Here is a 23765-nt window from a genome sequence, read left to right as displayed (position 1 = left end):
ACGACTCCAGGCGGGTGTGGCAGGGGGTTCAGCACATGACAAACTTCAGAGCCAACAGGCTCACAGCCGCGGAGGACGACCCCCTGCTGGCGGAAAAGCTGAACTCCTTCTACGCCCGGTTCGACGAGGGGCGAACGGAGGTAACCACAACACAAACACCACTCTCTCCAGCTCTCAGCAGCCTCACCCTCACAGAGCATGAAGTGAGACGCGTGCTGAAGGCGGTGGACCCCAGGAAAGCCTCAGGGCCGGATGGCGTCCTGGGACGGGTGCTGAGGGACTGCGCCGACCAGCTGGCCGGGGTTTTCACCAACATCTTCAACCAGTCCCTGTCCCAGGCCACCATCCCACCCTGCCTGAAAACCTCAACTATCATCCCAGTCCCGAAGAAAAGCACGGTGAGCTGCCTAAACGACTACCGCCCGGTGGCACTCACACCAATCATCATGAAGTGCTTCGAGAAACTAGTCCGGGCCCACATAGTCACACGCCTCCCGCCCAACCTGGATCCATACCAGTTCGCCTACAGAGCCCACAGGTCCACAGAGGACGCCATCGCGACGACTCTCCACTCCACTCTATCCCACCTGGAGAGGGGAAACAGCTACGCGAGACTGCTCTTTGTGGACTTGAGCTCTGCCTTCAACACCATCCTTCCAGACAGGCTAGTGACCAAACTACTAGACCTGGGACTATCACACTCTATCTGTGCATGGATCAAGGACTTCCTGTCTGACCGCCCCCAGAGGGTGCGGGTGGGCTCCCACACCTCCACAGCCCTCAGACTCAGCACTGGGTCCCCCCAGGGCTGTGTGCTAAGCCCCATCCTCTACAACCTCTACACCTACGACTTCACCCCCGTCCACCCCAGCAACTCCATCGTAAAGTTTGCAGACGACACCACCGTGGTGGGCTGCATCTCGGGGGGGACGAGGCGGCGTACAGGGATGAGGTGGAGCAGCTGGGCAAGCTGTGCAAGGTTAACAACCTGCTGCTGAACCAGTCAAAGACCCAGGAAATCATCGTGGACTTCAGGAGGAAAAAATCTGAGGTCCAGCCCCTGCTCGTCGATGGAGAGAGCGTGGAGAGAGTCTCAACCCTCCGATTCCTGGGGGTGCACATACAGGATGACCTGTCCTGGAAGACCAACACAGCAGCCATCATCAAGAAGGCACAACAGCGGCTCTACTTCCTGAGAGTCCTCAGGAAAAACCACATCAGACAGGAGCTGCTTGTGACCTTCTACCGCTGCGCAGTAGAGAGCATCCTCACCTACTGCATCTGCGTGTGGTTCTCCAGCTGCACAGCCGCAGAGAGGAATGCGCTACAGAGAGTCGTGAGATCGGCCCAGAAGATCACCGGCGCCCCCCTCCCCTCTCTGGAAGAGCTGTACAACACACGCTGCCTCAGGAAGGCCTCCAAGATCTCCAGAGACCCATCCCACCCTGGGAACGAACACTTTGCTCGGCTGCCCTCGGACAGGCGGTTCAGGACCATGTTCGCAAGGACAAATAGACTGAAGCTCAGCTTCTACCCCAGGGCCATTCAGGCCCTGAACACAGCAAAGACCTAGGTTCTAGGCCCTGGACAATCTAGACAATTTGATGGCAGCTACTAGATTGTAATCAAGTGCAATACTGAAACACAACTGTGAACATTTCAAACCTGCAAACTGCGACACTTCAAATGAATGTGCAATAACACTATGTGCAATATGACAACCCTCGGGTACATAAGGTTCAGAGATAGGAAATGTTAGAATAGGTATAGCATAGCATAGAGTACAGCACAGTGTTTTATTTGTATAGTATAGTATAGTGGATAGTGTACATAGCCTTTATTTATGTAAACCAGCTCTTTTCCCTTCTTGTTTTTAGTTTTTTTTCCTAGCACCAGGGGAGCCCCCCCTCCCAAATTTCGTTGTATGGTACCTGTACTATATCAATGACAATAAATAAAGACCAGACCATTCATTCAGACCATTCATTCATTCGTATTGATGAGCTGATGATCTTTCATTGTGTGTGTGTGTGTGTGTGTGTGTGTGTGTGTGTGTGTGTGTATGTATGTGACTGTCAGTCACAAGTTTATATTCTACGGATGTTGTTCAGTGCTGCATGTATGGAAGCATATAGTAGACTTAATTCAAATGCTAATGCAATATGAGATTGCAATTGCATGTTCCACTTTTGCATGCATTCTTTCAGACAATATTCAAATTCAAATGCAATTCTAATAATTTTCATTTTCATGTACCTGATGTGCACATTCACTGTCAATATTAAAATGATAATGCAAAGCCATTTGACATTTAATTTTCAAAGTCATGCGCTGCTTTGTAGCTGACAAAATTCAAAAGTTCATTCTAATGTGAAAATGACTATGCAATCCCAAAATAGCATATTCATTTGCCACTTTTGCCTGCGTTATTTGAGTCAATATTCAAATTGTAACGCAATAATGTGATACGCAATTGCATTTACATGTTCTAGGAAACACATCCGCTTTACAGCTGACAAAATTCTGTCAGTCATTCTCTGGGGGCAGGACAATGTTTAACGCGCCGACCAGAAATAGCGGCAATTCCCCCTATCACCAGAATGATCACGCCCCTTTTTGGATGATAGAAGTGTAGAAGTTTGACTGGCGGTCAATGGGAATTTGCTCCTTCAATCCGATAAAATAAGAAAACAGTATTGCTTTTTAGATATTAGATGCCCAAATCCGATGGCCAGTTAGGCAAACTGTTGTATAGTGTGGTTTCCGTAATGAAATAGGCAATGTGTGTCCTTTCAGTAGTCTGTCTCCAGAGCAGTTATACGTAATCTCCCTGTCATCAGAACGATCACGTCCCTTGTTGGGTGCTAGATTGTGTAGAAGTTTGACTGGCAGTCAATGGACATTTGTGGTCTTTGCTACTTTAATCCGATAAAATAAGAAAACTGTATCGCTTTTTAGATATTAGGATCTCAAATCCGATGGTCAGTCAGGCAAACAATTATATAGTGTCGTTGCCGAAAAACTTCGCGCCAAAACTGACCACCCCGCCACTAATGTGAAAACTCTGGTAACACTGGAATCAATACATCTCTTGTCCACTCTCCATCTCGTCATGGAACTAGCAGAGGATGAATTCAGTCCTGACTGTGAATATGATTTTACATGGAACCAGTAAGGGTTCTACAACCAACAGAGACAGCTGGACAAGTGTTCTTTGAAGCGGCTGGTTAGCAACACAGAACCCTGCTCTATTCATCTCATTGTGGTGTTTACACTTCAGAGGCACCGAGGGTATCCCAGTGAAGGCCTATACACTCCATTGGCTGTGTCCCTAAGAATAACCATGTGATTAAGCAGATGATCAATTAGAGGTGGTAAGATATTGAAAAGATGATAAATGCTTAGGAGTAGGATGACTTGACAGGGAAATCCTTGTGGACTGCTCCATCAGAACCAGTAATGTGTGTAATGTCCCACAGCTAACTTATTAAATCCCAGAGAGAGTACATAAGCCTAGGATTAGGCCTACTGAAAATGCTAATCGAAATTCTTCTCTGCTCCAGGCTTTTTCAGTAATTTTTTTTGGTCATGGAGAGCAAGATAAGGTCAACCCGAGTATACAGTCTTATGCATTCAATAAATGAATATTAAATGAATGTATTAAACCAGTCAAAATGTTGACAACTTTTGTAAAACAGTGAAAAATGGATATACTGTAACAATATAGCAATACAAATATGACAATAACAACAATGACCAATAATTGGATGAAACGTAATTTGCCCTCCACAAAGAACATACTGCTGGTGCACTGCATGTCTCAAATGATGACTTACAGAGACCATCTAAAACAATTGTTTCTCCTCCCTTATGTTCCAGTTTCTCCTTGACTTAGTTTTTATGAATGTTTGGGGTTGCAGAAACAAATGTGAACTGCCTCCAATCTACGTCAGATGTTTTCATTGAACAGAGTGATTAATGGCTTGCTTAATTTGGCTGACATTTCATCTCAATTTTGTGTGTGTGTGTGTGCGTGCGCTGACACTGAGCAGTTTACCCAATCAGTATTCTTTTAAATGCTGCATAAAAATATGCATGTATTTTTGCACACAAACACATTTACGCATTTTGGCATCACATATGAAACATGCATTCAGAACCAATGTCATTTTAAATGACAATCTATCAAGTGTTCTTGTTACGATCAGAGCTAAGCAACCCAAGTGCATACACCCAGATGTGACGACCGGGCAGGTGGGGATGATGACAAGTGATTGCTGAAGCCTGAGCCACGCCGACAGACAGACAGACAGACAGGAGTGAGAGAGATACTGGCACAGGCTAGGTGGAAATGGAGGGCGTGACAGTTCCATCTGAATGCCATCATTGCAGTCCTCCATCACAGAGACTCACTGGAGGAAAGATGCGGCATGGAGAATGAAACTAATATCACCCTCAAGCTCTACCACACACACACTACCTCACCCTATGGAATACCCATGCATGAAATACATGCATGTGCATGGAGAGAGAGAGTGTTTTGAATCTTATTTATTTATTTATTATGGGGGTGAGCTATTATTTTCAGCAATACAATGTTTATCGTCACTGTGGGAGGTATAATGGGTTTTGGATAAAGCTCCCCAACAAACAGACAAGCTCTGCATTATTCAAATGTGTCTGGTCACCTACTCTGCGTGTGTCCCTTCCTCACTGCAAACCCAATGAGTATGATTGTTATTGTCGTTGCTGAATGAATTGGCAAGACTATTCAGCATAATCACCTACATGCATGTTTCCACATCAATCTTCTATGAGACACATTTCTCATTCATATGTATTGAGGGATACTCTGGCCTTTCTGCACAAACAGGGGACTTCAATTAGTCCAGATGTTAGCGCCCAAATGAATTGAGGAAAGTGCCAGCCAGTTGCTCTGTCTCTTCTGCTTTCATGTCTGGGTGTCATTCTAGTCTTTTGATTGGCCTGTGCTTTGTAGGCACTCTGAAACACGCCAATAGAGTGTCCTCCGGCTTTGATAGGTGCATAATATGTGAATAGCTTTGTGCCCACTGCATTTAAGTGAGGGTATGAAAAAAACTATTGGAGGACAAACCTTTCAAGCTCACATGAAAGCATCCCAATCTCAATAAAAACATAAAATAACGGAAACCTCTTAATAGGAAGTCATTTAGGAAACATCCATTACGAAATGCTGTGTTAACAATATACTCCGCTTTAGAACTATTAAGAAATAAAGAGGGGATTATGATACCTTTTGTTACGTCTAAAAGGAAAAAGGGTATACCCTTAGGTAACAGATAAACAGATGTTCTTTAAGGAGGGTCTTAAAAAAGGAAACCAGGGGCTGTCGATAAGACGTAAAAATAATGGTTTCTTACCGTTGAAGCTATGTGATAGCTATGCTACTTACAACATACTCTCAAAAACATATTCTCAGAAGCATGTTTGGTTGTCATTGGGGTACTGCTCAATGTCAGGTTAACTTGTGACCTAAAATAATGCTGCTTTTATAAGAGAGAGGGAGAGAGATACAAAAAGAGGGAGGTGAGAGGCTAGAACACGAGGGAGAGCAATGAAGTGGGAGAGAGAGAGTGAGTGAGGCCAGGAGAGTTAACCATTATACCACTCAAGCCATCACGATGAGCTTCTCAGCTTTATTTATTTCAGCATGATTAATGCTGTCGCCCACACATTAAAGCTGGGGGGCAAAGTAACTCTATAAAACATGCATTTAAGTGTACGAAATATTGATATGTACTATGCTAAAGAGATGACCCGTGGACAGAAGTGGCTCTATTCTTGCAGTGTTTGTTTGCTTGCTGGTTTGACCATTGTTTATCTTGTATCTTGCTGCTGTGGTTTTATTGAGGGCTGGAGCTGGATGTTGCATAGTACCTATCCATAGACAACTGTCTGTGTTGTAATTTATTTTTTGTTAAATGGACTAAATGGTAAATGGACTGCACTTATATAGCGCCTTTTTTGCTGCTCCAAAGCGCTTTACAACGGCCTCTCATTCACCCATTCACACACACATTCACACACCAATGGCGGCAAGCTGCCATGCAAGGCGCTAGCCCCCTCACTGGGAGCAATTTTCGGGGTTCAGTGTCTTGTGGCCAGCCGGGGCTCGAACGGCTGATCTGCCAACCTTGTGATCATTAGACAGCGACTCTACCTCCTGTGCCACAGCCGCCCTTGTTACCATGAGGCAGCGTCTCTGTGCTGTGGAGGTTTCCCAGCTGTGTGATGGCTCAGAAGGGATGCAGTCTGTGGGCAGTGTTGGCTCACTCACCTATCTTGCCTCCTCCCAGGCTCTCACCCCGTCACCTCATCTTTTTTTTTTTTCTGAGTGGGGCAGTCCCACTCATATTTTTCATTTTATTGACAGATACAGTGAAGATTTAGACAGGAAGGATGGGTGAGAGAGAGAGGAGGGATGACATGCAGGTTATGTCCCCGGCCGGAATCGAACCATGGTTACATGGTCGCCGCTTAACCCGCTACGCCACCTAAGCGCCCCAGTGTCACCTCATCTAGCATAGAAAGCAGTTTATAGACCTGAAGTCAGCAATCCTAGATTTGGGTAAATTAACTTTATTCATTTGGTAAAAATTAATTAGCTACAAATTATTAATAACATGGCAATGGGGTAGGACTGTCACTCACCTGTCAGCATGGTCTAAATAATGAAATGAACATGAAGCAAGTTATAATAATATTTGAGACAACAGTCAGTGAGGGGCTGTGCATTTACAAAAATGACAGAAGTGTGCCATCATTTCTTTTTTAAATGGAATTTAAATTCTACAATCCCCAGAATGTTCTGTAGCTGTATTTGAATAATTTCCGCATACCGATGCCCATGAATGATAACGTGAGATTCTGCCCATTTTTTATTAACACAAATAATTACTGTAAGTAATCGTTAGTGCTTTTATTAAGTATTAGCATGGCTTTATGAATGCATTAAGTCATGTGCACTATGGCATTAAGTCATGTTTATTAATGTACCCTTATTGTAACATGTTACCGCTTTTTTCAATTATATGTAGTTTAAATGAGACAGGTTAATTGACTCATCTGTCGGCTTGCCTGCATTCAATTTACAGTATTTTTACTGAAGCACAGCTTTGACAGTATACTCTCTACTCCCATTTGATCAGTCTTGACTTACTTGACTTATGCCGTTGGATCTCTTGCAGAGCAAAGGCCATCAACGACTCTTCTCCATCCATCACGGCTCTGGGCTTTCTTTTCCACCTCTCCCCAGCTGGTACCCTGCCTCTTCAACTCCGCCTCAGAGTCCCGCCTCCAGCTGTTTCTGGGCCTTCCTCTTTTCCGCTTTCCCTGTGGGTTCCATGTCAGGGCCTGTCGTGTGATGGTAGCTGCTGGTTTGCGCAGGGTGTGACCAATCCATCCCCACTTCCGTCTCCTGATCTGGCTCTCTACTGGCTCCTGGCTCCCTCTCTGCCACAGTTCCTTATTACTGATTTTATCTGGCCACCTGATTTTGAAGATGCGCCTCAGACAGATGTTGATGAAAGTCTGGATTTTCTGCAATGTTTTCTTTGTCATTCTCCATGTTTCTGAGCCATAGAGAAGGACACTTTTGACATTAGAGTTAAAGATGCGCACCTTCGTTGGAGTAACTATTTCCCTTGAGGCCCAGATGTTCTTCAGGATGATAAATGCTGCTCTGGCTTTGCCTACCCTAGCAGTGACATCACTGTCTGTGCCACCCTGCTTGTCAATGACGCTGCCATTTGATCAGTCTTGATACGACAGAATGAATTTGAATACAAGTGCATTGAATGTGTCAATTCAGATGGGAGGATTCCTAACTCACAATCCACACACTCATTGTCATTTCATACATTTTGCGTGGATGCAAATTCAAATTTGAGCAATGATAACAATCTTCATACCTCCAATAGTGCATGGGTTCGCTCGTGTAATGTTTTCCCTCTGCATGGGTGACTGCTAATATAACTATATAGTTCACAAGCACTCACCTCATCTGTTTTTCCCCCTCGTGCCCCCATCACAAAGAGGTTAATATATTTCACAAGCCATGAGTAAGTCCACCACGAGTATGTGAGAAAATCCCCCATTTCATTACAAGTGAGTGCGCAAGTGGACCCGCTCAAGCATGCGCTCGCTCGGCTGTCACATTGGTCATGATTGACCAATGACTGTTGTTGACTGTTGACGCATTGTCTGGACGTTAATCCAGATTTGTCGCAGATTGGATGTTATTATAAGAATTTGAATAATGAGGTGAATTTGTTGGAGTGGGCCTAACCTGATGAATATTTACTGTTCACAAGATTTAAAGCTGTAATAAATTGCTGCTTTTCTCATGATTGTAGGCTACTACAAACAGACATTAATTTGAGGCCCATTACTAATTAATTACCATGATCCAGTAAAGGGGTCAGTTTCACAAAGAAATGTCATTCTTTCACATACAGAAGATTGACCTGCAATTGATTTTACAATTGTTACTTTGGTGGCTTTGCGGCTCGATTGAGAAATTAAGTACTACTTAAGCTATGAAGCTTTCTGGAAACTGAACCTAGAACGGTTACTTATTAAATATGTAAATATTACGTATTTTGAAAAGGGATGGTATCACATGTCCCATGTAGTAGAACTAAAGGGTAGGGTTCTAAGCCCTCAACATTTCAGCAATATATTTACATTTACATTATATTTTTAGCTTTTATCCAAAGCGTCTTACAACAAATACATTTGACTAAGTAAGTGAAGCATCTATCCACCTCCTAGCCTGAGCATAGACTACCTTTTCGTAGCAATCCCCCAATCCCCCAATACTAAGGTGTTATGCCATTGGTTTACCATAGGATGTTTAGTTGTCTCTTGGCCATAGTCTATGGCAGTGCCATTGCTATACTCTGGTGAAGATGGAGGTGTACTGTTTGTAGGTGAGGTGTGAGTCAGCAGTTACCCCAACAATCCTTATATGAGCTGCACTGACTGAGCGGGTATTTCAATGCAATGGTGTGCTGATAATCGTGTTTGCCATGGACACAAATGACTGTACATCTTCTTTGCACAGTTTGTCACTGAAATACATAATAATAGTTAATGATGATCTCAAAGAAAATGGATTAGTGCATAGGGTGTTTTTTAAATGACATTATTGCAATAGTAATGATGTTGGAAACATACTGTACTAATACATGAGAGACTGTTCAGTCATTGTCTCCTTATCCTTTCCCCCATCTCTCTCTCGCTCTCTCTCTCTGGGCCCTATTGTGCACTTCATAAGTCTTAAGCAATAAGACGAGGCGGTAGATCTAAACTTAAGACGTGGAGGCGTGGTCACGGCCACTTTGCTATTATGCGTGCGGTAGTGGGCGCCTAAAACCCGGCGCTAAGCAAAGAAATTAGTCATGGGTGTGTTTTGGGCGTCTTCTCAATCAACCCAATCAGCGTGCCAGGTGCCATTCCCTTTAAGAACCGGCTGCGTTGAGTCTTTAGCGCTATGCTATTATGGAAGTCCTAAGAAGGAGGTCAGCGCGCTTCTCTGCAGAAGAAAGTAACAAGCTCGTGCATGAGGTCAAGGCTCGTCAGTTCGCAATCTTTGGAACGGCGCGAAATCCTCCCCGAGCCGAGGTGGTGAAACAGGCATTGGTGGCTATGTCATTGCTGACCAAACGACATATGTCACCCGGTGAGCAATTTTACGTTGATTAGACGTCTAAACAACGTCTAAATGGCCCGTAGACGTCTAGGCGAAATCGAGGCTAAATATCAGCCATTTTGGAAATTTAAAAAACGTCTATGTTTAGACGTTGAAATGCCGTTGAAACATAGACGTTGTTTCCCTGTCTATGTTTCAACGGAATTTTAACGTCTAAACATAGACGTTGTTTCAATTTCCAATTTGGCCTATATTTAGACCTTGAAATGCTGTTGAAATATTATGTTTCTGGAGGTACTGCAATACCAGGTCGATGCGTGGTGTGGACGGAGCAAGCCCCTATTCCATCTCCCTGCTCCAAAAATCAATTTAATATAACGTCCCCGGGTAGGGGACGTATCAGATATTAAACTGATAAGAACAGATACACTTGATCTTAGCCAAAAGGCAGAGAAGCGATACTCGCGATGGTTTCGAGGGAGGGTAGTCATTCTCTGGCACGTCAATGTAGGTCACGGTTTAAACACAACAATAGTTTCTAGGCATTCCACTATATAATAATAATAGAAAATAGTGTTTTAACAATAATAATGTAGTGCCAATGTACAAAACATCCCAAAAATACTACTTTTCACTGTTCCAACCGGGAAATTCAATACGTCCCATGGTCACGTGGTAACCCGTCTCCAATCGTAGCGAAAGAAAGCATTTGTTAACCAAAATTACATTAACCGCAAACTGGAAATAATAACCAACCGGTTACATGTATTCAAAACGTCTTTGAATTAAAAGAAAAGGACAAAGAATAATATGCCTGTAAGCAATGCGTTTGTATTTTTAAAATATAACTGGTCTTTCCTCTCATTCTGTGCTACTTGTTCCTGTTTAAAGTTGTTCATGTGCTTTGATCTTTGTTTGAAAAGCCACTGATGACTCTACAATGATAGACTCTCCTCTGCAGTCATCAACACCAGGTACTATGACTATTTTTCTATATAATCTCAATTCAGTTCATGTAGTGTGTTGCCGATTTGTCTTCCCAGCCTCATAGTCATAGAGTAGAGCGTAAGGACAATAGAATGGGTTTAATAACGGTTTTAATGCATTTGAGATAAGTAGAAAATATGTTTAGACACAGACCGCATTTATCTGGGTAAAAGGACAGCGACGTATAGACGCAATTTAAACCACCACTTCCGCATGAATAACTATGCTATACTACATGGAATCTCAGACTAAATGACGGTCTGGTACATATTTTGACAATCTACAGGCGTTTAGGGTATTAATTTAAACTCAACGTGCTGCTAGACTAAAACAGGTTTAGACACAGACCGCATTTATCTGGGTTAAAGGACAGCGACGTATAGACGCAATTTAAACCACCACTTCCGCATGAATAACTATGCTAGACTACATGGAATCTCAGACTAAATGACGGTCTGGTACATATTTTGACAATCAGGCGTTTAGGGTATTAATTTAAACTCAACGTGCTGCTAGACTAAAACAGGTTTAGACACAGACCGCATTTATCTGGGTTAAAGGACAGCGACGTATAGACGCAATTTAAACCACCACTTCCGCATGAATAACTATGCTAGACTACATGGAATCTCATACTACATGACGTCTGGGACGTATTCTGACAGTTTAGAGGGGTTTAATAACGGTTTTCATGCATTTAAGATAAGTAGAAAATATAGCCGTAATATAGCTGGTTTATATTGGTTTATATTGTAGACGCGAGGTTGAAAAGACGTCTATTGCTCACTGGGCAGTTACTGCCTGACGGGTGAAGCGCAGCTCATACAAGCATTGCTGCTCTGTAAACAGAATAAAATAATATATATAGGCTATATTATACATATTTTAATAACAGGCTATAATATAATTGTAATTGCAATATATTATAGCAATATTAACAGTTGGATCACCAATTGAAAGCGCTAAAATGCTTAGATCACGAATCCAGGATTGATTTGAGATTTGGCCTACCTGTCAGCCCGACAAAGTCGTTGCCGGTATATGCGCTCGGCGCGCCGTCTTCGTCTATCATAATTCCTTCCTAGGATATATTCCATTGTTCTCTCTCTCTGGCTTAACATTTGCCAGTGGTGGCATCTATACTGTGACCGTAATTGACGTCTTGCCGTGGAGCCACGTGCGTGTTCATGTGTGCCCACATGCATGCGCAAACCGCGGAGGCGCGCTCGTGTTTCAAAACGTGCATGAAGTCTAAACTTAAGAACTTTTCAAACCACTTCTTAGCGCTAGGAGCAAAGTCAGATCGCATAATAGCAGGGGCGCCTAGTGCACTTCATTAACATATGAACACTCCCACAATGAGTAATATATTCACGGGAGTCTTACGTCTTATGTGTGGGCGCCTAGCGACACCTGCATAATAGCAGTAGCGCGTATGAAGCGCATAATAAGGGTGGCGGTAGGTCTTAACCTGGCGGTGCGTCTTAATTAAGACTTAAGACGGCAAGTTAAGAAGTGCATAATAGGGCCCTCTGTCTCTTCCTCTCCCTCACTGTCCGAACTGTCACATTGAAGGACATTTTTCCATCTCTCTCACTCTGTCTTTTCTCTGCTCAAGGGCTGTCTGTTGCAAGGGAATCTCATCCTTCCATTATTCTCTCCTCCTTTAAATTAATCAAAGCAGTAGGAGGCTTTCTTTCTGATCCTCTTGCCCCTTAGCATGATAGGATATTTATATGAAGTCTCTCTGCTGTATGTAGTGTATGACTTTTATATATTGTATCTGTTTGGATTGCTGAATCTTCTTTCCTTGGAGTTCTTGGCTTTCTGCAGTGGCCCAAACCCTTAACATGTTTAAATCTAAGCTAAAAACCTTCATGTTTTGCAGAAGTTATGATTAAACACACGTCTATCAATGTATTTTATCCATTAACTATTGTCTTATTAGATGTTTTATCTATTTAGTGTTGTTATTGGTGGTTTACTTCTTATTATTCTTTTCCTGGCTCAAAAAGTCCCTGACCAAAAATGCTATAAATGTGCATGCCAGAGAGAGCTTTAGTAACTATGGCAGAAAGAATGACCATGATAAGTCCATAGCTGGCACTATAATAACCAAAAGTAAATAATTAACTTCAGAATGCTGGCATTTCCACCTCGTTGGATGAACATTTATGAAACTTGGTACATATGTGTCTTTCCTCATGGGGAACATATTTGCCTCAAGAACCCATAAGGTCCGCCATGATGGATTTTTCTGCAGGTGCAACATTTGGCCAAACTTTACTGAAAATCAACTGTAAGTCTGATTGGTCCAAAATTGCATATGAACATGCGTGGTGCACGTTTCTTTATAGGGTGTTCAAGGATAAGAGATCCATTCCAAGATGGCAGAGAAAATGATATGAAAACACAAAGTAATTGGGCCAGAATTGTCAAATTCTCATAGATTTTGCTCTGCTAGGTAAAGTCCCTGACCATAAATGCTATAAATGTGTATGCCACAACTAGAGAGCATCAGTAACAATGCCAGAAATAATTACCATGATTAGACCATAGGTGGCACTATAATAACAAATAGAAAATCAAGTAACTTCACAATCCTGGCATTTATACCCCATTGTATGAATGCGCATCTTTATGCAGTTGGTTTCGTCCACAAGCATCTTCCCACTGCTTTCTCCTCTTCCGCTCATTCACTAACCTTGTCATTGCCTCTATGCTGTATATTGATTCCATTCAGCTTAACATTATATATCATTCACAAATAGCCTACACAGACAACTTAACTCTGGTTCATATCACTTAACATACTCTATAAATATATTGAAAACATATACCTCCCATGTCTGATTAACAATGCATCTTGGCACTACAATGTGTTACCATGTTGAAGCATTTCCAGATATTTTGGCTAAAAGCTAAGGCTAATGCTAATATAATGTTAATGTTAATGTTAATGTTAATGTTAATTTTATTTATATTGCGCCCCCCATCCAACTTTTACATCGGCCCGGGGCGCAGCCCGGGTAAAGGAACAGATAAAGACAAGGACAAGGACAAGGAACACAGAAAGCAAACAGACACAGACTACTTAAACGAACATCTCAAGGGATACAATTTACAACAAATAGGGAGTAGACTTAGGGAATATCATTGACGAAGAGGTGGGTTTTTAACTTGGCTCTCCAGGGACCCGACCCACCCTGGGCACGTACACTTTGTCAAGCTGCCCTCGAACAGGAGGTACAGGACCCCGGCCGCTAAGACAAACAGACTGAAGGACTGCTTCTACCACAGGGCCGTCAAGGCCCTGAACACAGAAAAGGCCTAAGTTCTGGGCCCAGGACAGTCCGGACGGATTGTATGGCAGCTAGTGCTGAGGCACAAACATGTACATTTTCAAGCCTGCAAACTGTGACACTTTAAAATAATGTGAAAAAATACTCTTTGTGCAATATGACAACCCTAGTTGACTATCTGTGCAGTATAGTACAGTGGATTGTGTACATAGCCTTTATTGATGTAAACCAGCTCCTTACCTTCTTGTGATTTTATGCATTTATGCTTTTTCTAAAATGTGTTTATTTTTTCCCTTTCCTAACACCAGGGGAGCCACCCCTCCTAAATTTCGTTGTTTGGTACCTGTACTGTAGCAATGACAAATAAAGTCCATTCCATTCCATAAAGGAGTCCAGAGTGGGGGCAGACTTGATGGCGGAAGGGAGCGCGTTCCACAGGGTCGGTGCTATCACCGCAAAGGCACGGTCACCCTTCCTCTTGAGGTTGGTGCGGGGGACCCTCAGGCTGAGTTGGGCGTCGGACCTGAGCCTGGGCCTTGAGGTGGAAGACAGGTCCAGGAGGTCCTTGATGTAGGGTGGGGCGAGACTGTTGAGAGCTTTGTAGACAAAGGTGCAGATCTTGAACTTCACTCTCTTCTTTACTGGGAGCCAGTGAAGGGAGATGAGGACAGGGGAGATGTGGTCTCTCATTTTAGTGCCTGACACCAGCCTGGCAGCGGCATTTTGGACTAGCTGCAGGCGGTAGATGGTCTTATCAGAAAGTCCAGCATAGAGTGAGTTGCAGTAGTCGAGCCTAGATGAAATTAGCATGAGGACGACCCTCCTCAGGTCACTGGGGGTGAGGAAGGACTTGATCTTGGCTATGATACGTAGTTGGTAGAAACATGACTTCACGACGGAGCTCACTTGTCGGTTAAGGTTGAGCTCGGAGTCAAAGATGACACCGAGGTTCTTGACATGTGGTCTGACAAGGGTGGACAGGCTTCCCATGTTGGTGCTGAGCTGAGTGATGGCGGTGGTGTTGCCGATGAGGAGGATTTCCCCCTTGCTCTCGTTCAGCTGTAGGAAGTTCTGGGCCATCCACTCCTTCACATCGTGGAGGCAGTCCATCAGGCGCATCAGATCGGCGGGGTCGTCAGTGTTGATTGATAAGTAAAGCTGGGTGTCGTCCGCATAGCAGTGGAATGAGATCTGGTAGCGTTGAGGGATTAGACAGAGGGGGAGCATGTAGAGGGAGAACAAGATGGGACCGAGGATGGAGCCCTGAGGGACCCCACAGGTGAGGTTGGCTTGGCACTAAAATAATTATATATAGCACTTTAAAACTCACGAAAAGAACATTTCTGTAGATGTTTCGCAATGCATGCCGGAAGGGAGTCTCATGGCTCCGAATCGAACGAGGGTCAAGATTTTCTCTGAACGGAATCAACTCTAACCCTAACCCTAACCCTAAATGAGTAATGAATGGAGGTTAGTGGAGGTTTGTGGAGGTTTGTGGAGGTTAGTGGAGGTTAGTGGAGGCCTGTGGAGGTTAGTGGAGGTTTGTGGAGGTTAGGGGAGGTTAGTGGAGGTTAGTGGAGGCCTGTGGAGGTTAGTGGAGGTTAGTGGAGGTTAGTGGAGGTTAGTAGAGGTTTGTGGAGGTTAGTGGAGGTTAGTGGAGATTAGTGGAGGTTTGTGGAGGTTAGGGGAGGTTAGTGGAGGGGAGGTATGTGGAGGTTAGTGGAGGTTAGTAGAGGTTAGTGGAGGTTAGTAGAGGTTAGTGGAGGTTAGTGGAGGTTAGTGGAGGTTAGTAGAGGTTAGTGGAGGTTAGTGGAGATTAGTGGAGGTTTGTGGAGGTTAGGGGAGGTTAGTGGAGGTGAGGGGAGGTATGTGGAGGTTAGTGGAGGTTAGTAGAGGTTAGTAGAGGTTAGTAGAGGTTAGTGGAGGTTAGTGGAGGTTAGTAGAGGTTAGTGGAGGTTAGTGGAGGTTAGTGGAGGCCTGTGGAGGTTAGTGGAGGTTAGTAGAGGTTTGTGGAGGTTAGTGGAGGTTAGTGGAGGTTAGTAGAGGTTAGTAGAGGTTAGTAGAGGTTAGTAGAGGTTAGTAGAGGTTAGTAGAGGTTAGTAGAGGTTAGTAGAGGTTAGTGGAGGTTAGTGGAGGTTAGTAGAGGTTAGTAGAGGTTAGTGGAGGTTAGTGGAGGTTAGTAGAGGTTTGTGGAGGTTAGTGGAGGTTAGTGGAGGTTAGTGGAGGTTAGTGGAGGTTAGTAGAGGTTAGTAGAGGTTAGTAGAGGTTAGTGGAGGTTAGTAGAGGTTAGTAGAGGTTTGTGGAGGTTTGTGGAGGTTAGTGGAGGTTTGTGGAGGTTAGTGGAGGTTAGTGGAGGTTAGTGGTTTGTAGAGGCCTGTGGAGGTTAGTAGAGGTTAGTGGAGGTTAGGGGAGGTTAGTGGAGGTTAGTAGAGGTTAGTGGAGGTTAGTAGAGGTTAGTGGAGGTTATTGGAGGTTAGTGGAGGTTAGTGGAGGTTAGTAGAGATTAGTGGAGGTTAGTGGAGGTTAGTGGAGGTTAGTAGAGGTTAGTGGAGGTTAGTGGAGGTTAGTGGAGGTTAGTGGAGGTTAGTAGAGGTTAGTGGAGGTTAGTGGAGGTTAGTGGAGGTTAGTAGAGATTAGTGGAGGTTAGTAGAGATTAGTGGAGGTTAGTGGAGGTTAGTGGAGGTTAGTAGAGGTTAGTGGAGGTTATTGGAGGTTAGTGGAGGTTAGTAGAGGTTAGTAGAGGTTAGTAGAGGTTAGTGGAGGTTAGTGGAGGTTAGTAGAGGTTAGTGGAGGTTAGTGGAGGTTAGTGGAGGTTAGTAGAGGTTAGTGGAGGTTAGTAGAGGTTAGTAGAGGTTAGTAGAGGTTGGTAGAGGTTAGTAGAGGTTAGTGGAGGTTAGTGGAGGTTAGTGGAGATTAGTAGAGGTTAGTAGAGGTTAGTGGAGGTTAGTAGAGGTTAGTGGAGGTTAGTAGAGGTTAGTGGAGGCCTGTGGAGGTTAGTGGAGGTTAGTAGAGGTTAGTGGAGGTTAGTGGAGGTTCGTGGAGGTTAGTAGAGGTTTGTGGAGGTTAGTAGAGGTTAGTAGAGGTTAGTAGAGGTTAGTAGAGGTTAGTAGAGGTTAGTGGAGGTTAGTGGAGGTTAGTAGAGGTTAGTAGAGGTTAGTAGAGGTTAGTAGAGGTTAGTAGAGGTTAGTAGAGGTTAGTGGAGGGATATAGCAGGTTGTCCTACCTTTGCCGAGAACCGGTTTCCGTATACTGGGGCTGTGTGTAAATAACCTCATATGCATCCAGATATTTTCCGTTATTTATCCTTTGTTAATCTCACTGAGATAAAAAAAAAAAATATGTAGATAGAGCCCAAGACAGCAGCAGCGGGGGAGAATTATGTTTCAGTACAAATCAAAGCGTAGACACATACATTAAACAGCACCATAAATAAAGATGCAGAAAATCGTAAAATGAGATATGGTCATATTTATTTTCATTTTCAATCGCATATGAAGCAGCAGCAGCAGCAGCACCATGTGCTAAAACAATACTGAGGAGGTTGAGACGTCCTCGTCCTCTCTGGGAGTCTCTTTCTCTTCTTTCTTTCTCTCTCTTATCTCCTCTGTCTCTTGGTTGAGGTCTCCTCTGAGTCTGAGTCTGAGGAACAGCTGCCGGCGTCGTCCCTGGTCCTCTTACCTCTACCGCTGGGCCTGGGTGCCGCCGTCATAGGGGCCCTGGCCACCCTCACAGTGGACACGTGTGGAAGGGGAGTCGTCTGGGGCCTCATGGGGTCTCCTCCTTCTAATAATAATAATAATACATTCTATTTATAAAAGCACTTTACATAGGAAATCTCAGAGTGCTACAATTAAACACAGGAAGATAAAGCAATACACATTTTCAATTAAAAGGCTAAAAAAAGGCTCTATTAAAAAGGTGGGTTTTAAGGCCTCGTTTAAAAGCATGGAGAGGACAGCAGACCTACCAGTAGAGAGACCAGCAGAGTGTCCAGTAGACAGGCCAGCAGAGTGTCCAGGAGGGAGACCAGCAGAGTGTCCTGTAGAGAGACCAGCAGAGTGTCCGGAAGGGAGACCAGCAGAGTGTCCAGAAGGGAGACCAGCAGAGTGTCCAGAAGGGAGACCAGCAGAGTGTCCAGTAGACAGGCCAGCAGAGTGTCCAGGAGGGAGACCAGCAGAGTGTCCTGTAGAGAGACCAGCAGAGTGTCCAGGAGGGAGACCAGCAGAGTGTCCTGTAGAGAGACCAGCAGAGTGTCCAGAAGGGAGACCAGCAGAGTGTCCTGTAGAGAGACCAGCAGAGTGTCCAGAAGGGAGACCAGCAGAGTGTCCTGTAGAGAGACCAGCAGAGTGTCCAGTAGACAGGCCAGCAGAGTGTCCACTAGGGAGACCAGCAGAGTGTCCAGAAGGGAGACCAGCAGAGTGTCCAGAAGGGAGACCAGCAGAGTGTCCTGTAGAGAGACCAGCAGAGTGTCCAGAAGGGAGACCAGCAGAGTGTCCAGAAGGGAGACCAGCAGAGTGTCCAGTAGAGAGACCAGCAGAGTGTCCAGAAGGGAGACCAGCAGAGTGTCCAGAAGGGAGACCAGCAGAGTGTCCTGTAGAGAGACCAGCAGAGTGTCCTGTAGAGAGACCAGCAGAGTGTCCAGAAGGGAGACCAGCAGAGTGTCCTGTAGAGAGACCAGCAGAGTGTCCAGAAGGGAGACCAGCAGAGTGTCCTGTAGAGAGACCAGCAGAGTGTCCAGAAGGGAGACCAGCAGAGTGTCCTGTAGAGTGTCCAGTAGACAGGCCAGCAGAGTGTCCACTAGGGAGACCAGCAGAGTGTCCAGAAGGGAGACCAGCAGAGTGTCCAGAAGGGAGACCAGCAGAGTGTCCTGTAGAGAGACCAACAGAGTGTCCAGAAGGGAGACCAGCAGAGTGTCCAGAAGGGAGACCAGCAGAGTGTCCAGTAGAGAGACCAGCAGAGTGTCCAGAAGGGAGACCAGCAGAGTGTCCAGAAGGGAGACCAGCAGAGTGTCCAGTAGAGAGACCAGCTAAGTGTCCTGTAGAGACACCAGCAGAGTGTCCAGTAGGGAGACCAGCGGGACCACAAGCAGAAGGGCGACACAGGCCCAACAGTCTGGCCCGTATGCTTCCATCAGGGTCGTCCTCGTCTTCAGACGAGTCCTCGTCTTCAGAGGAGGAGAGGACGTAGCGAGGGTAGGGAGAGGGAGGGCGTGGAGGAGGGGCCCGAGGACGGGCGCCACCAGGGCGTCCAGGGGCATCGCCCTTCCCTTCCTCTTCCTCGGAGTCATCGTCGTCGGAGGAGGAGGAGGAGGGGACGTAGCGAGGGTAGGGAGAGGGAGGGCGTGGGAGGGCCCAGGAGCCGGCGTGGCGTGCCGAGTCATCGTCAGAGTTATCGTCAGAGTCATCGTCAGAGTCCGAGTCGTCATCGGACGCACAGGAGGAGTAGCTGCACTCCTCCTCCTCCTCCTCTTCGTCACCTCTGGTGCTGACGGCGACAGGAGAGACGTAGTCATCGACGTAGTCATCGTCGTCGTCAGGAGCGCTGTGCTCGCCGTCGCTGTCCAGGGTGGCGTGGCGTGCTGAGCCCAGCAGCATCAGAGGGGTCGCGATGCCTCGAGGACGTCCAGCCAACATCCTGACGCCTGGAGGACGTCTAGCCCCCTGTACACCAAGCACCGCCAAAGGATTGTGTCGTCGTGTTTGTCTGCGGGCTGCTGGGACAAAATAGGACAACATTATAGTTATATAATGTAGCTAATATATATAATATAATATAACAGCACTTCCTAACTAGGCATACAGTACATTTTACAGTTCTTCTATCTAACCTTCCTTGGTACATACAAGTAGGCCTACTTGAAACAGACCCACACATTCATTACAATCTTGGCCAGGGACCACAGATGAAAACGAGCCTCCTGGCTAAATCTGGCATACTTACACTTAATTAATTAATTGGTAAAGTTAATTGGTATGCATTGTCCTTTCTTAAATAAACTGAAATTCAAATTGAGATTCTGTACAAAAGAAGAGATTTGGTGAGGCTGCATTCTCATGTTATGCACACAGATTGTGGAATGCACTGCCAGTTTACCTATAAGGGATGCAACCTCAGCAAATATGTTCAAGTCAAGACCAAAAATATTGAAATTATGATTATATAATGATTAAAGCACTTTGAGCTGCAACATTTGCAGGAAAAGTGCTATACAAATAACGGTTATTATTATAATTATAATATATTATTATTATTATTATTATTATTATTATAAAAGTACTTGTAACAGACTCAAACATTCATTATTTCACTGCTGATAGATGTTTGTTATCTGTAACTATGAAAATTAGAAGAGAATAGAAGACTTACCGAGGCCATCGACCCGCCGGTTACTATTGATAGAAGACATTGTAGTGAAGGAAACATCAAAAGTATTACTAGTTGTGTTCTTGTTCTCTCAGCTATGCTATACATAAGATAGGCACAGTTGTGTGTGAACTCTCACAGGTGTGACTGGTCTTCAGTGTTCTGGGTTCTAGAACGTTGGTGATGGTTTCCGTGACAATCAGAGTTGGATGTTCTTAGGTGAGTGTGTGACATCACAAACAGGACAGAATGGCCATACAATTCAGTGATGTATATAAAATAGACTTTATTGTCCTTATACAGTTGCCTATACGATGAAATTGTAGTGGTTCTTCTGAAGGTGCAAAAACGGAAAACATATTCACATATTCACAAACATATACACATATAACATATCACAAATATTACACACTAGACCAGCGGTTCCCAACCTTTTAGGACTCACGGCACACTTTACAGATCTCTTCAGTATTCGCGGCCCACTCAGCAGCGCGATTTTTTCCCGCGTGCACGCGCATGAAACGTAATTTTAACAAAAACTAGAGGGAGCGTGGCAAAAAAATAAATAGCGGTTAAACCATTAAAGCCGAGCGGCTATGTTTTATATAGCAGGTGATCAAATACCAAGATCGTAAATGTTGTATGTGTTCAATATTTACGACCAAACATCCTTATGTGTGTGGGCAACTCCCGACTCCCGACCAGGGTTGCCAGATGGGCTCGGTTTTTTGGGGTGGGAATTAGAGGTTTTAGACTGTGGTTAGGGTGGAAAATGTCGATTCCATCTGGCAACCCTGTTCGCGAGTCCGGGATGGAATGTAGCCAATAAAGAAGCAAGCTGACTTCTTCTTTTCGGATGGAAATATCGGCGCACACCACACACAATACGATCAAGGCCGTTCAATCCAAGATTTTTTATCTTTTTAAAATTAAAACGTTTTTGTAACAAAAAAAAACTAAAAACGTCAATAAAACATTTTTTTTGCCCATGATTTGGCGGCCCACTTGCAGTACCCTCACAGGTTTGGAATCGCTGGCTTAGTGTATATTATCATCATAGCATAGTAGGCTATGAATATCAGGCCATAATTAGGTGACTGGTACCTTGCAGGCCCGTGGTCCTAGGGTACTTCATAATATAATAGCTTATCATGAGTTCAACTTGGCCCATATTAGGTGAGTGGTCTACCTCCCTGTCTGTAGGCCTATCTGTCAATCTACAACCTGTCTGTAGGTCTACCCCGTGTCTGTCAATCTCACCCCATTTATGGTTATGGCGGCATATCTGTAAGAACACGCCCTATTGCAGCTTTTTTTTATTGCCGCGTTATATTTACTTCTTATATTTGCTTTTATTCATTGTAGTTTTTCTTTTCTTACTATGCTCCTCTTCCTGTATTTTTAAATAATGTATGTAAAGCACTTTGAATTGCCACCGTTGTATGAAATGGGCTATACAAATAAACTTGCCTTGCCTGTGTTTCCCCTCTCTCTCCTTTAAACACATTTCACATCTCACATGAGTGGTCTTCTTCTGTTCTGGCTGTAAGCTGCCCTGATCAGCTCTCTTTTCAGCGAGATGAGTCATTGCATGTTTGCTGTTTAGTATAAACCTGCACACTTCCTTAGCCTTTTCAATTTCCACAGGGTGCTGTTGCTCTCACAATGATAACGTGTGTGTGTGTGTACGCGCGCGTGCATGTGTGTGTGCACTTCCTGTCCGTCCATGTGCGTATATTTCTATGCATGGAGTTTTGATTGTATATGCCCATGTGCCTAGTGACTTGAGAGAGAAACGGGTTTAGAGAGAAGACAGAGGAAGTGCCCATTAGGCCTTTAACAGTGTGATTGAAGTGGACAGGCTTGGCAGAGCAGTGTCAGAGCTACTCTGCTTTGCCAGGCGTCAGTGTGTGCGAGGACAGTGTGTCGGACATGGGGTGTCAGTCTCTATGAGCCGGGCCCATCATGGAGCCTGTGCGTCGATGCCATGGGGCAACGTCCCGAACCCGACTAGCACAGTGTACAATCCCTCTGGTCACACTCATCAGAAGCACATCACGCCGCTATTTTAATTGGCTCCAGATGTCTGAATATCCTCTGAATATCCTTTTATACAGTGATGATAAGAACAGTGTGACCGGATGATAGTTTTCCTTCTTCTTGGCAATCCCCCCGTCTTAACCCTGTGTCTGTGTGTTTGTCTGTGTGTGTCCCAGCAGATGTGCTGGAGGGAAAGAGTGCCATCCTGCTGGGGATGAGTCAGTGGAACTCCAATGACCTGGTGGAACAGATCGAGACCCTGGGCCACATGGATCAGTCGCATGGTACAGTACACACAGGGTTGACCCCGGTACCATCTGCACTAAACACACATGTACAGTATGTGCGCACACACACACACACACACACACACACACACACACACACATTCAAGAAGACTTTATTGGTCTTTTTCAGGGTCATAGTGGCTTCACATTGTAATTGTGCAGATCTTATGGCACAAATTGACTACTTGGAACCAATGATGATTATGATAATTCATTACGTTTGTAATGCCCTTTTCATCTGTACAATCTCAAACCTCATTAATCAATATTGGTCTTTCACCATTAAACAACTAATGATACCCAACTGTTCAAATGCAGTTATTGCACATATTTTGTGTTCGAATCGATTATGCGGGAAGGTAAAGGAGAGCAGACTTGTGTGAATGTATCGCGTATACCTGATCTTCCTGCAGGGAATTAGTCACTGAAGTAATTATAGTTATTTTCCTTGTTACTCGCCAATACATTTAGAAGTCCATAGTTTATCATATTAGGGACTTTTTCCATTGTAGGCTATTTGTATTATATTACATTAATTCTCTATCTTGGTGCTGTTATTTGAAATCCCCTAGGCTTTATGGTCTTAACTTCCTTTCTTGGTGCTTTTCTCATCTCCAGACTGACAGTCACTCCTCCAGAGCACTATGCCTAGAGGATACAGCTTCTCAGATAATCCCATTAGCTTCTCTCACTCTTCACACCTGCTTTCCTTTATTGGGATTGACAACTTTTCTCAGCTGACAATCAATCAGGTTTCCCAAAAAAAGAAAAGTGATCTTCAATCACATTAAGGAAATGCAGGTTATTAAAAGGGAGTTCAATGTTTCAGTTGTCTGTGGATAAATAGAAAGACAGAAGTGGTCTTATACAGTGTGTTAATAATCAATAGTCAATCATCTCTTTAGTGGATCCATATAGTTCAATATTTCGATTTTTACAAGATTATCTAAGTATTTCGACTCAACAGAAAGCCCTTGGGAGAAGTCATATTATATGTTTTGCTACAGTGAGCAGAGACCCGCATTAATTTGAAACACAACTCAATGGCAGAGTGAGTGCTGATGCTCCAGGCTTTGTAGTTTCAGGAGCCTA

At 44.4% G+C, this 23765-nt stretch overlaps 1 protein-coding gene across 1 annotated transcript in view; it reads left to right on the top strand.

The window, feature by feature from the left end:
- pitpnm3 (PITPNM family member 3) overlaps nt 1-23765 on the top strand; it is a gene marked incomplete at both ends in the record, with an annotated part of 106681 nt that overhangs the window by 20793 nt on the left and 62123 nt on the right. Inside the window, one exon of the mRNA XM_080525234.1 lies at nt 22563-22670. Within this exon, the coding sequence (XP_080381360.1) occupies nt 22563-22670 (108 nt within the window). The remainder of the gene's footprint in view (nt 1-22562; nt 22671-23765) is intronic.

The sequence above is a fragment of the Nansenia antarctica genome, assembly GCF_963989245.1.
Source record: "Nansenia antarctica genome assembly, chromosome: 3".
NCBI classification, from domain to species: Eukaryota; Metazoa; Chordata; class Actinopteri; order Argentiniformes; family Microstomatidae; genus Nansenia; species Nansenia antarctica.
Note: the sequence above shows the minus strand (reverse complement) of the source record. Positions and strands in the feature narration are given on the sequence as shown.